The sequence below is a fragment of the Balaenoptera borealis genome (assembly GCF_965194805.1).
Source record: "Balaenoptera borealis genome assembly, chromosome: 9".
NCBI classification, from domain to species: Eukaryota; Metazoa; Chordata; class Mammalia; order Artiodactyla; family Balaenopteridae; genus Balaenoptera; species Balaenoptera borealis.
The window spans coordinates 12,616,180-12,630,408 of NC_138873.1; the positions used below are offsets into that span (position 1 = coordinate 12,616,180).

A 14,229-nucleotide genomic window follows, 5' to 3' on the forward strand; every position below is an offset into this window, starting at 1 on the left:
TTGAACGAACAATTCTTTAAATTCTATAGTGCTTTACAATTTTTAAAAGTTTCACACACATGATTTCATATAATCCCATAATCTTTTTTCCCCCTACCCCTATCCTGTCCCTTCTCCTTTCCCTCTCCCCACTGATAACTACTAGTTTCTTCTCTATATCTGTGAGTCTGCTTCTTTTTTGTTTTATTCACTGGTTTGTTGTATTCTTTTAGATTCCACATATACATGATATCACACAGTATTTGTCTTTCTCTGTCTGACTTATTTCACTTAGCATAAAGCCCTCCAAGTCCATCCATGTGGCCACAAATAGCAAAATGTCATTCCTTTTTATGGCTGAATAGTATTCCATTATATATGTATATGTATTACACATCTTCTTTGTCCATTCATCTGTTGATGGACGCTTAGGTTGCTTCTATACCTTGACAATTGTAAATAATGCTGCTATGAACATTGGGGTGCTTGTATCTTTTTGAATTAGTGTTCATGGTTTTTTTGGATGTATATGCAGGAGTGGAATTGCTGGGCCATATGGTAGCTCTAATTCTTAGTTTTTTGAGAAACCTCCATACTGTTTTCCACAGTGGCTGCACCAATTTATATTCCCATCAACATTGTACGAGAGTTCCCTTTTCTTAAAATGTGGCCAATTCTTGATAAGGTTCTAGACAAAACAGAATTCTGTAACAGTTACATCCATATAGTGTTTACTGGGTGCCTGGCATTGTTCTAAATATTTACCTAACAACTTTATGAGGTGGGTGCCACTGTTATTCCCATTTTACATATGAGGGTACAGGGCTGATAAGGGCAGAGCTGGGATTAAAATCAAAGCAGTCTAGCTCTGGCAACCTTGTTCATCATCACTTTGCTGTACACTTTCCCTCAGTTTATAGAATAATTGCATTCCTGAAAAATCCAATGCATATTAAAACTGGGCTAGAGATTCCCTGTATGTTTATAAAACAAAATTAGATTATAATTTTAAACTAAACTCAGATAGTTCTAAACTGGCTTTCCATCTACATGAATATTTGGTCGGGCAATTGATAGTTGTGCTGATGGGGGACAGTTTCTTGCTGGGAGGGGTCTAACCTGTAGAACTTGTGTAGCATCCGTGTTCCATCTGTTGAATGCAGGTAATGGCCCTCCTACCATTAGCACCTCAAAAGCCCTTACAGTTCCAAAACCACATCTAGGGGGCAGTACCATCCCTTTGAGAACAAGTGATTTAAAAGAAATCCTGTTTCATCTTTGAGTAGAGTTCCAGTCTTCATGTTATATATTTGTCCATTTTCTATCTCTACTCCTGTCTCCTCAGTTCTCTCCCCACCACACCGGAAGTTTTAGAATCTGTTTTGTGAGGGTTGTTTTCATTTTTGTTTTTCCACCTGAAAGTCAAGCAGTTGTTGCCTCCTCTGGCCCAAAGACCATCAGTATTCCCAAGGTTCAGTTTATTAGCCCTCAGAAAACTCTAAGAGGTATTTACTCTTAACTTTTCATCCCCCAAAGAGCTGGTGTAAGTAAATGTCTTTGACACAAGTATGTTGCTTTTTTGCCACCAGAGGCATAAATGGGATGGCCATGCAGGCCTAATTTGGATGTTTCCACCTATTGAATCTGTGGTTACTCCTTACAGAGAAGTGGGTTACATTTTGCTCCCACTCTTTTTTTTTACTTTTTGTCCTTTATGTACCAAGTTTTCTTTTAACATCTTTATTGGAGTATAATTGCTTTACAATGGTGTGTTAGTTTTTGCTTTATAACAAAGTGAATCAGCTATACATATACATATATCCCCCCATATCCCCTCCCTCTTGACTCTCCCTCCCACCCTCCCTATCCCACCCCTCTAGGTGGTCACAAAGCACCGAGCTGATCTCCCTGTGCTATGTGGCTGCTTTATGTACCAATTTATCTCTTTCAAGGTAGAATGGATTCATCAAATCTGTCTTAAAAGATTAAATTATTTGATTCCGTTACAAGGGGTGACACCTGGCTTCTCATGACGATGGCACCCAGTCAAGTAGAACCTTCCGAGTGTGCCTACTCCCCCAACACCCTGCCGCCGCCCCAGGTGCCATCCATGCGATTGAACCTTGTAGCGTTGTAGACAAACGCAGAGCTCGAGTTAATTTAGAAAACACATGCATAACCTGCCCATTCTTTTCCTAACCCCAAACATCCAAGACTCACACAAGCCATGAACATGTTATTTCAGCTGTCAGAGTAATGAAACCAATAGCCAGGAGGTGCAGGTAATTCAAGATTATTGAAGACACAGCATCTTAGCAGGGCATTTGAGTAGGTGTGTGTGTTTTTTCAAGCTCATATTTTAAAACTGAGCATCATTCAAATGAATTGTTTAAAATGACTTTTTGTAATATATTATGAATATACTGGAAAGTCAAAATAGAATGCCCAGTGAGAGCATAATTGTCAATGCAACAGACAAGGTTATAGAAAGCGTACCTGTCATATCCTTCTTAGGGTCTATATCTATACTCATGTTATTTTCCCAGTGACTGGCTTTAATCAAATTCTCCCATCTCCTTCTGACCTCAGTGCAACTGTCTTCATAACCGTGTTTGCTCCCACTCCTATGAAGAGAATCACTGCATCATTTCCTTTGGGATGAGACTTCTGCCTGCTTCTTCCTTGGAGATTATATGGAAGGTGGGCACCTTGAAAATGAAAAAACTCCTTTTGGTAGGGCCACTTTTTGAGTTGGCCAATGACATTTGATTTTATTCACCTTTGGAGTTACCCTGCTTGTGTATTTTTTTGATATATTCTTGCTAATCACCTGGAAGGTGAGTATTTAAAAATCTATTGATTAAAAACTGGATTAAAGAGAACACAAAGCTGACCTTTCCAATGTTTCTCCTGGATCTGACGGCCCTGGAGTCACTGCGCAGAGGAAGACAGTTCCCAGCCCGGGCCTTCGTGTTATGCTTGCAGCTGAATATTACACGTGCTCTCCTTTCCCAAGCTTCCTGTTTCTCTGAAAAGTTGTGAAACTGAAGCTGTAGGAGAAAATTAAGAAATAAACCTCAAAGGTATTTTAAAAAGAAGAAGGGCTACATCACCCTTCAAGTCCAGGGATGTTGATATTCTCATCATTTTCTCTCTCCTTGCCTGGAGCATTGTACACATTCAAATGTCTGTGAAGGAATGATTTAAAAGGAGAGAACATTAGGGAAAAAACCCATTTCTTCCTTGTTCTTCCATTGACTAGACCCATTAAAAAAGATTTCCCATTTAACTTTGTTCTTAGGGTGACAGATACTGGATTTTAAGATAATCCTTCAGCATTTTGACATATCTTAGTCTGAACATTTTGATTTATCTTAAAAGACTTTAAAAATGAAGTTCAATATGAAGTAATATTGTGCCTGAAGTAAGAAATTGTCCTTTTAATTTCGTGGGTGTGGGGTTCTCTTTTCTTTCTCATCTATACCTCTCTGTCATTCCAGCTGAGGCCGTGTCAGGATAAGAATGGAGGGATTTCAGGGATTAGTACTAATTTAGAAGTCTTTGCCTTTTGGAAATGCATCCAGTAGTTAGAAGCAGTCGAGGGCTCAGCTTTTGAAGTTAGATAATTCAGGTCTCTCACAAGCTCTGTGACTTGAAACAAGTTACTTATCTCTCTGCTCCCCGGTTATCTATGAAATGGGGATAATAACAGAATCTCATTCATAGGCTTATGGGGATTAAATGAGACAATGTTTGTAAGGCCTTTAGGATAGTCCAGCACCCAGCACTTAGGAGATGTTGACTCTTGCTGGAACACTCTAGTAGCAGTGTTTGCTCCATCTTAAACTTTAGTAAATAAGACATTCAGAGGTGGCCAATAGGCTTTCGTCCATAACCAGCAAGATAATGCCACGGCCACACTGTCAGAAGGCGGCTGTGTAGTCCATAGCCTGGAAATGTGGCTTGTACTGGTACAAATCTCAGTTACTCAGAAGTTTGGCCGAGTCAGAACCCAAAAAATGATAAAAGTCTATGATTGGACACACTCAGAATGATAAGAGTATTATTTTAATATTGGCTTGATTTATCAGCAGCATATTTTCCCTCTTTAATCCCCCCAACTTTCAACAGAATAATGTATGAAAACAAAGGAAATCTGAGCACTTCTCCATCTCCTAGTTGGCTGAATGACTTTTGCCTCCCATCCCTGGTTTGAAGTGGTACCCCCAAATTTATTTCTGTGTTTCATATTGAAACCGTGCACCTCAGATTGGGACTTGAACCCACGTGGCCGGGACTCAAACCTGGCCAAAACCCATGGTCTTCCAACTGAGATCACACACCTGGTTTCAGGGCTTAATGAAGCTCAGGTTCTTGATGTCTCACTGCAGAAAGAATTCAGTGAGACACAAAGTGATAGGCAAGAAGTGGATTTATCTAGAGAGAAACACACTCCACAGACAGAGTGTGGGCCATCCCAGAAGGTGAGAAAGGCACCAAGGTATGGGGTTGTCAGTTTTTATAGGGGTGGGTAATTTCATAGGCTAATGAGTGGGAGGAGTATTCCAGCTATTTTAGGAAGGGGCGGGGATTTCCAGGAATGGGGCCACTGCCCACTTTTTGATCCTTACAGTTGCCTTAGAACTGTCACTGCGCCTGTGGGTGTGTCATTTAGCTTGCTGATGTGTTGCAATGAGTGTATACTGAGGCTCAAGGTCTAGTGGAAGTTGACTTGTCCACCATCTTGGACCCATTTGGTTCTAATCCGTTTATGTCATGTCCTCGGGCTATGTCATTCTTTCAGAGGTTGTGCCCTGCCCCCTTCCCTCCTGTTTCAATATGATTAGAAAAAAAAGGAATCATGTAGAATGGTTTCTGTGTTGGAAATTCTCATGAAAAGGAACTCTTTCATACATATAAAACGAATAGATTGTGTTGCCTTTGCAGAAGCTGAAAAGGATTGTCCTCTGATGCCACTCCCAACTAATGCTTTGGTAGGTCCAGGGAGAAAAAGGGAAAGAGATTCTATGAGACGGACAAAGGGAACTAGAAGATGGTGGTTAGGCTTGGCTTTCATTTGGTTTACTGAGTTTTGCTGACTTTCAACCATCTGGACACATGCCGTGTATCAGCCAGACTGTGAGCACACAGACCAAGAGATGCTTAGCTAATACAGACACGGCAGCGCCCTTCCCTGCTTGAGCTTTTGTGTTTGTCTTTCTCATCTGTTTAGCAGAACCGTATGAATTTGTGAATATTTGGCCATATTAAAATAAAAACCTACATAGTCAGCAGTCAGTGTGATTCAACCTAGTAGATTACAAATGCCCCAAGGACAGAGATCATATTTGTTTCTTCTTTTTACTTTCTAGCAAAACTCAATTCTCTTCTGTGCCGTGTGTCACAGTTATATTTTGTAATAACTGTTTGCCTCTGTGGAGCTCCCTCCCCAACTCCACTGAACACCCAAAGAAGACCCTCAAATTTGATCCTACTTATCTGTTTATTTCCTAGGAAATAATCTGTTTAATTCCTAGGAAAAAGGGAAGACAATCACGGGTGAATGACTAGAGTGGCATTTTTACATTTTAATGCTCATGGCAATGCCAAGGATAAATAAGGGTTGGCCATGGGTATTTAGCTCAGATGAGCAATTAAAAAAACAAAAGAAAAAAGCCCACAAAACAAAACAAAAAAACAGAACAAAAACCCTAGAACCTGATTTTTGGAGAAGAAAAGAAATTAACCTAGACCTTTCAATATTTGCTTCTCCTTTTAGCTCTTATGACAATTTAATAAATGGAAAAATATTTAAGCCAATCTTGTTTAGAATACTGTATTTTACTTGGAAGTGCTGCTGCTTTTTTTCAGATTTCTCCTCAAGGAAGGAATGTCATTGAACCTCCCCTTAGAGGGTATTCAAGGCAGTTAATTGAATTATACTCTTTAGACAACATAAGATACAAATTATCAAGGTGTAAGGTTTGGTTTGTGTGTTAGTTTTAATTAACTAACAACTAGTTAATTTTAAGTAACTTCCTTAGGCCCCTGACTTAGCCCTGAGTTCTGGCTTCTTAACCAGAGGATGGACTCATCCTTCTAGATCCAGTCACCAACGGGACTTCCAAGGTCATCCCTATGAGACCCTCCTTGACCTTCCTCTGGACAGAATTCAGTAGTCTCTGCTGTTTTTCTGTAGCACTGACTCATCTTGTTAGATGTTTGGCTCTCCAGCTTGGATTATGAACCTTTCTAAAGCAGGGTCTGTATAACTCACATGGTAGGGAGAGTCAATATTATTGAAGTAACTAGATGGTAAAATTAATGACCTTGCAGTCAGAAAAAAATTTTTTTTAATTATTAAAGTTTTATGTGAGAAAAAGAGATTTTATATTAAGGGTTTTTTTGCAGACAACTACATATAGAATTTCATTGCATTGGCTCACATGCTAAAGAAAAACATACCAGGTGTCAGAACTCAATCATATTTATAGGAAGAATAAACCTTGGCTGTCAACCATAGCTTCTTTGGTTACAGGATTACAGTAACTGCTGAGAATGTAAGCACTTTCCAAAGTCTACAGAGGACTCATTTAAGAATCATACAGGCAGTTTTAAATTAGCCATAGGAAAATTAATAGTGGGGAGTACTGGCAAAAGGACGTTCCTATAAAGTTAAGCAAGGTGGAGGACAATTCCAGTTGTATGACGTTTGGCTGAAGGAGAAGTAGTTTAGACCTGAGAAAACCAAGTGTATAAATACTAAAGCTGTTGACTAGACGGTGAAATATTATTAAGAACCTTCATCCAAGTGAAGGAACTACCGAGAATATTGTCGCTGTGTTTTAGAGACAACAAGCAACGCTGCTGATACTGTGTGAGATATAAAAGTCTAGTTTTAAAATAATGTCCTTTGCTTGAGGCTACATTGGGCTCACCTGAGTCTGTGGAATTCTACTTTGTTGATGTATGAAAACAAGCAGAAACTCTGCTCCCCCAGGAATCCGACTCTCCAAAAAGATGACAAGTAGCAGGAGACATTCAACCAGGATGTAGTTCAACAACCATTAAAAAGATTAAAAGGAAGAAATATCAGATGATTAAGTAAACTGCAAATTGAAGTTAATGATGTTGATTACTGGGTCTCTGTGGGGCTGCATTTCCCAATAAATACAGCTCTGTATTGTACTTTTATCAAAAGCGCTCTTGTAGAATTAGCTGAAAATGTGGGAAATAGGATTGGATCCTCTTCTTGGCGATGGAAAATACTTGGTGCACTCAAATGACAATACCTATTCTGTTTGTGTCTTTTCTCATTGCAGGGGAGCCCTTGCCCTGAGTGCTCCAGGAAACCCTGCTTCCTGCTCTGCTTGTTTTTCTTCCTCTTGCCCTTTTTCACCTTCAGTCTCTGACTTTTGGCCTCTTGCTCTGCTCTCTTGCCTTTGTGTTTTCCTGATGCCGCTCAAACCCCAGTCACCCCTGTTCCCCAGATTTGCTCTCCATGCTCAGTCCATCTCCAATCTTTTTGCTTCCTGTGTTGAGAAAATACAGCACATTTATTTGGCAATCGGAAGAATAAGAAACAAATAATCCAGCCTATTCAGCTTTATATATGTGGGCTCTCAATGTGTTCTTTGGAACAGTGTGGAGAGATGAAAACACATTTGACAAGGAGACGAAGACCAGAGTTGGGCAGTTACCTGATGGCTTTTCTAAGGCTCAGGAAAGAACAGCTGTTCCTCTGTTCAGTCTGCTGCTTCTTTGTTTTCCATTTCGTTGATCTTTGCTCTTTCATTTTCTCCTTCCTTTATTTCCTTTGGGGTTATTCTTTTTTTTTTTTTTTTAACTTCTTGTTTTAGGCTCATGCTGTAACAACCCCAGTATCTCAGCGACTTAACACACTAAGAGTTTACATTTTCCACATGCAAAGTCCACTGTGGGTGTTCCAGGATGGACAACACTCTACGATGGCCCTGCTCCAACCAGTGACTCAGGGACACAGGCCACACTCCTATTTCTGGTTTCTCCCACTTGGGGCTTCAAGCTTACCCTGGCATTATCCATCTGGTAGATTGGGGTGTGAGATATGAGAAAGTGAAACTGAGTAGTTAACCAACTTTGCCTAGAAATGACGATCATGGCCACCTTAACTGCAAGGGAGGTTGGGAAAGGGATATTGGTGAGGGCTAATGGTCTCTGCCATGTTCTCTAAGTCGGATACTTAGTTCATTAATATATAATTTTTCTTGTCTAATATTGACACTTAAGGCTATAAATTTCCCCCAAAACATTACTTTTGCTATATTTCACAAGGTTTGGTATGTAGTGTTTTCATTATCGTTCAATTCCAACTAATTTTTAATTTCCATTATGACTTATCTTGGTTCATGCTTCATTTTGAGGTTTACATATTTTTATGATATTGGAATAGGGAAGAATTTCTTATACAAGACAATAAAAAGGCCAACTAAAAAGATGATTGATAAATTCAATTACATTAAAGCTAAGAACCGTTCATCAGAACACACTGTAAAGAAAATAAAAGGAAGGCTACAAATTGAGGGAGGATAACACATCTTAAAAATAATCATCAAGAATATATAAATAATCCTTACAAATTGGTTAGAGAAAGATAAATCAGTACAAAAATGAGCAAAAAGCATTTCACACAAAAAACCACAAATGGTCATTATGCACATGAAAAGCTACTCATTAGTCGTCAGGCAAATAGAAATCAAAACCACAGGGAGGTATTCTTCCATACCTAATTGATCACCAGAAATGAAGTAACTGAAAAATACTAGGAGGATGTACTCAGAGGATCAGTGGGACCTCACATGCATTGTCTGGTGTGAGATTAAATTAGCACTGAATATTCATACCATATGACCCAGCAGTTTCACTCCTGGGAATATATTCTGGAGAATAAAATGGTAACTACCTGAGATGTAAATGCTAACATGTCAAAGACTGATACCCTATAAGCTGTTATTCCAGTAAAGGAGTTGGGCTCCTGCAGAGCTCCATGGAAACTGGCTATGACCCATCATTTAGGGCAATAAAATCTGATCAAATGCAAGGCTTAGAACCTACTTTCCTGGTGCTACCAGGGTAGGAAGGGGCTGGTTGTTCCCGACCATGGGTGCTAAAGAAGCAAATCCTGCTGCTGGTTGGCAGTGTCACTCAGCTGCAATCACGACCCCTCATCATGCCAGGGGAGGGCCTGCTGCTTCCTTAATGATGCAGCTTGAAATCCCCACAGGTCTAGTGACTCTGTCCCAGAGTCTGAGATTGGGCTCTGTCGACCTTCCATCTACTGCCCTCGATGAAACGGGCAACAGGACCCGCACTCCTTCTGCTGCCTTTTCTGAGGGTCCCCAGCACATGGTCTCTAAAAGGCCTGTTTGTGCTGCTTGGCCATCTGCCTTTGTTTGCACAACACAACCTAATGTCCATCAGCAAAATAATGTTTATACTATGGTTTATTCTTAAAATGGAATAATCTGCAACCAGTGAAAAATGAATGAATTATAGCTGTGCACATCAAAGAGATGGGTTTTATTAACGTAATGTTGAGCAGAAAAAGTAAGTGCCAGAATGCAGCATATAGTGTAACACTCTTTATAACATTCAAAAACAGGTAAAACTGAAGAAAATATTATTTAGACACAACATATAAGTGAAAAGAGAAAAGAAAGGGGATGAGAACACCCAGTTCAGGATGTTGATTACCGGTGGAGTGGCAAGAGCGTAAGAAAGGGAGGAATCCACAGGTGGTTGTACGTAATGGATTCTTGTATTAGTCCAATTCTCACCGGAGTCAAGGATAAAAGTATTGATACTTTACCTGCAAGTTAGAACTCAGGGCAACTAGAATGAGAAGAAAAGGGACGTGAAGCAAAAGAAGATGTGCAGTGGTACATGGTGTTAACGGGCTGAATTGTGTCCCCCACAAATTCATGTGTTGAAGTCCTAACCCCAGTATCTCAGAATGTAACCATATTTGGAGATAAGATCTTCAAAGAAGTAATGAGGTCTTTAGGATGGGCCTTAATTCAGTATGGTGTCCTTATAAGAGGGAATTTGGACACAGACATGTGTGTGCACAGAGGAAGGACCATGTGAAGACACAGGGAGAAGACGGCCATCTGCAAGCCAAGGAGAGAGACCTCAGTAAAAAACAACCCTGCTGACACCCTGATCTCAGACTTCTAGTTTCCAGAACTGTGAGACAATAAATTTCTGCTGTTTAAGCCACCCAGTCTGTGGGACTTTGTTACAGCATCCTGAGAAGACTAAGACACAAAGAGATGCATGGTCTCATCCACTGTCACTTCTGAGATGAGCCAGGAAGACACAGAGTGGGTCTCTGGGCAATGGTGTTCCACTCAGTGGGGGTCCTCTGGGAGCTCTAAGGAGGGAGCTGAAGGGGGAGATTTATCTTCCAGGTCAGGGCAGCCCATGAGAAGTTAAAGTCCCTGTACTTTTTCATGTCACCTAGCGTCTCTGATGGCTGCTCAAAATGCCAGCTCCCATGCTGTGCAGTGTAGCTTTTCACCTGAGTCCACAAAAGGCAGGAGGAGCTGGATATGCAGGAGGTTGGCCCGGCTGCATGCTCGGTGGTCAAGGAGATGCCCTGCGCTGATCTGCCCTGGACAGTGGACCCGGGAAGCCAGGTGAGTTGGATTTGTGACTAATCGGGAATATTCCAGTCCTTGGTTAGGATAGTGGGTCTGTAGGTATTCATTTATTATTTTTTAAATGAAATTTAAAAAGTAAAAGAAGGGCAAGCATGGACCAATGATGGTAATGATGATGTATAAAGAATCAAAGACTAAATTATGATTAATTCAATTCTGTGTTCCTGAGTGTTTGTTTTTCTGTACAAAAGAGAATAGAGGCTGCTTTTCAATTCTGAGAACCCCTTGCTCTTCCTTACATCCAGGAAATTAGCTGGTTATTTTGAAAAGCTAATTTAAACCTATTTTGAAGACAGAAGGAATCAAATCTCTAGTAAAAATTCAACTATTAAGTCTTTGACCAGTTTTATTCATAAGCTATTATTTCAAATGTTAAAAAATAATGTACAATACATTTGATTATAGAAAACCTTTCTTATTAAAGCCTAACAAAATAATTAAATACATATGTTTCTAACTTCTAAGGCTTGCCAGTTTCTTATGTTTCATTAAAAGTGGAAAAACTGTTGCATGTGCATGTTCACGTCCATTGTGAATTACTCATGTGGCTGCAACAGGCAGCAATCTATGGTATCAGGGACCCTGAACTTGACAAACATTCCTGCTTTTCTTAACATTCCTTTCCTATTGCCTTGATTAAATAATGCACACAGTGAAACAGCTTTCTTTAATTTTCTTTGCAGCAATGCCTAAATTATTTTGTTAGTTATGTAAAGTTGTGCACCCTGTGGTTGGCTTATTCTTTTCTAATTTGCTTTCATTTGGAAAAGAGTGGAATACTTGATATACTGATACGAAGGCTAAAAAAGCCAGTCACGCACAGTACTGGTCATGGTCATTGAAGGAAACAGATGGCACCCTCAATGGGGACCCTAATGAGAGTCTCATGAACGGGTTGTTTACAAAAGTGTCAGTAGAGGCAGAGATTCCACAAGGGGTGGTGAAGCACCCCAGGATCAGCAAGAAGGAGGGATGGTTAGGGGAGGGAAAGGTCCAGGGAACCCAGGGAGAATGTGGCAGTTGGAGAGGGGAGGGGATATCCATCAGGAGCCATGATCTTTGGTAGAAGATCACTGGTAATGCAGAGGAGGTGGGTGGGAAGGGAGAGGGAGGAAGAGAGAGAGAGAGACAGGAGGGAATATACGTTCTGACCTTTCTCTCCTTCTTTGAGTACCCGCCAATTGGCAGGACCCAACCAGAAGCCAGAGGGCTGAAGAGCCCCGTTGATGGGGTAGTCCATGGAGGGCAGTGTCCTTGGCCCAAAACAAGGGAGGTTTGAGGGCATGAAGGGTAGCTCTGACGGGACAAACAGAAAGCATTTGGTACACTCACAGGGCAATTCTACAGGGGTAAATACATTTTTAATAATTCAATCGGACTTAGTCCGATTTCAAAAGTGAAGCACTCTACAGGGGAACTTGCCTTTGGATTTCGGGGGATGGCTGTTACCGTTTTTGATCCTGGGAATGGACAGGTGGAAGGATGGTGTCAGAAACACGTGCTCTTTGTTAGGGAGGAGGGACACAGGAGGGCAGAATGCTAATAATTTCGTATGAATCTTTGCATTTATGTAATCCATACGTGCTTTAAAATTACTTTTAAATGGAAGGTTGTAGGATTGCTAATCTGTAATGTAGAAAGATGTCTTTGGCAAATACTGCATGATCTCACTTATATGTGGAATCTTCAAAAAACAAAAACAAAACCCAAGCTCATAAATGCAAAGAACTGATTGGTGGTTGCTAGAGGTGGAAGGTGGGGGGTGAGCAAAATGGGTGAAGGGAGTCAAAAGGCACAAATTTCCAATTACAAGATAAATAAGTCCTGGGATATAATATACATCATGGCAGCTACAGTTAATAATACCATGTTGCATATTTAAAAGTTGCTAAGAAAATAGATCTTAAAAGTCCTTGAGACAAAAAAAAGTTCTTGAGGAAAAAAATGTTGTATCTATGTGTGGTGATGAGTGTTAACTAGACTTACTGTGGTGATGATTTCAAAATACATACAAATACCGACTCATTACGTTGTACGCCTGAAACTACTATAAGGGTATATGTGTATTATGTCTCAAAAAAGGAAGATGTTGTCTTTAAGAAATTTAGATATTTCAAGATAGAATAGACTCAGGGCTCTACTCCATAAACCTAGCTGCTTTTGCATTGTGCCTTTTTCTTTTCAAAGGATTGTGATAGATAAGAAAACGGAAGTTGATGCATATAAATAGGATTATGCGTTTGAGTGAGTCTTTAGTTTGGATGGGGTAGGATTACTTTTTCTTCCTCTAGAAAAGAAGAAAGTTCTTAGGATGTATGTAAGCTCTAAAGAGTCTATTTGAAAAAGCCATTGCTTTCGGCACTCCTACTCTCCTTTCCTTGGAAGGTTGTCATTCTCTGTCACTTGGGCAGTGTTCCTTGCAGTCAAGGCTTTGGGGGAGCCCTGGACCCACCCCTCCTGTGTACATCACCAGGGGCTGAGATTTGCTTCTGGATGCTATTATATCATAAAACCACGACGCTGACAGGATGAAAAGTCTAAAATCTGAAAGTAATGCCTGGGCAGGCTCACAATCCATGTTGAGTAGATTTGGGGAAGATTTCAACAGAAGGAGATTCCAAACATCTAAAATTTGGAGGGAAGATCATTCCTAGAGCCAGATGGCTGCCCTCTCCAGGTGTGCTGTTCCCAGGAAAACTGAGGGGAGTGGGGGGGGGGTGATGAAGAAGGAAAAGAGTAAGGCAGAGGCTTCCTCCTTGAATTCCTGTATCACCGGATTCTGTGTCTTCCTGCAAGTTGATAATGGGGAGAGGACATGAAGAAAACCCACCACGAGGTCAGAGAATTTTCCCGCACTGAGCAGGGATGCACTAATTGCCGAAGGGCAGGATCTTAGCTTTCTTATTGCCTCCTGGAAGTCTAGAAAAATGTCTGGCACATTCTGGTGGTTGATTCTCTCATAAACATCTCTTGAATTTGATTATTCAGGAGGAAGAGGGGGCTTAGAAGATACTACTTTGTGATGTTGATGTGCCTTGTGGAAAGATCCACCAGTTCTTCAGAGGTTTGGCAATTAAAGTTATATATAAATATTTTATAACCACTGCTTTGTTGAACTGTCAGCTTTCTGGCTTGCTAACCTAGCAGTGACAAGGCTACCATGGTTTTATGATTAGACTTATGACTTCCCACCTCCTTAGAAGATTGTAAGGAATTTCCAGAAACTCTGCAGGTGCTACCATATCAAGCATTCCTGAAAGCAAAGCAAAACAAAAAAATGGAGTCTGCCATTATTCATTAAGATGACACTTACTGTCCGGAGTAGAAGGGCAAGATGTTTTTCCATTAAATGGAGCTTATTATTCTGTGGAAAAATAACTAACCCAAAAAACTCTCGAGAGGCATACTTAGGAACCTTCCAATAACAATTTTCTGCCATACCCCATTGTTTCTATCAGCTTGGCTGCTTCTTGATCTTTAGTCATGAAATGTAATTTCATTTTTGGAATCTCAAGAAAGATGTAGGTGATAAGCCCCAAAGACATGAGAT

General features: G+C 40.4%; 1 protein-coding gene across 1 annotated transcript in view; it reads left to right on the plus strand.

Annotated features, from left to right (window-relative positions):
* The first annotated feature begins 1,348 nt into the window (after positions 1-1,348).
* Positions 1,349-14,229, plus strand: part of IPCEF1 (interaction protein for cytohesin exchange factors 1) — a 221,734-nt gene continuing 208,853 nt past the window's right edge. The window contains exons 1-2 of the mRNA XM_082404584.1: positions 1,349-1,484; positions 2,569-10,655. Coding sequence (XP_082260710.1) covers positions 10,569-10,655 — 87 coding nt within the window. The 5' untranslated portion in view covers positions 1,349-1,484; positions 2,569-10,568. The remainder of the gene's footprint in view (positions 1,485-2,568; positions 10,656-14,229) is intronic.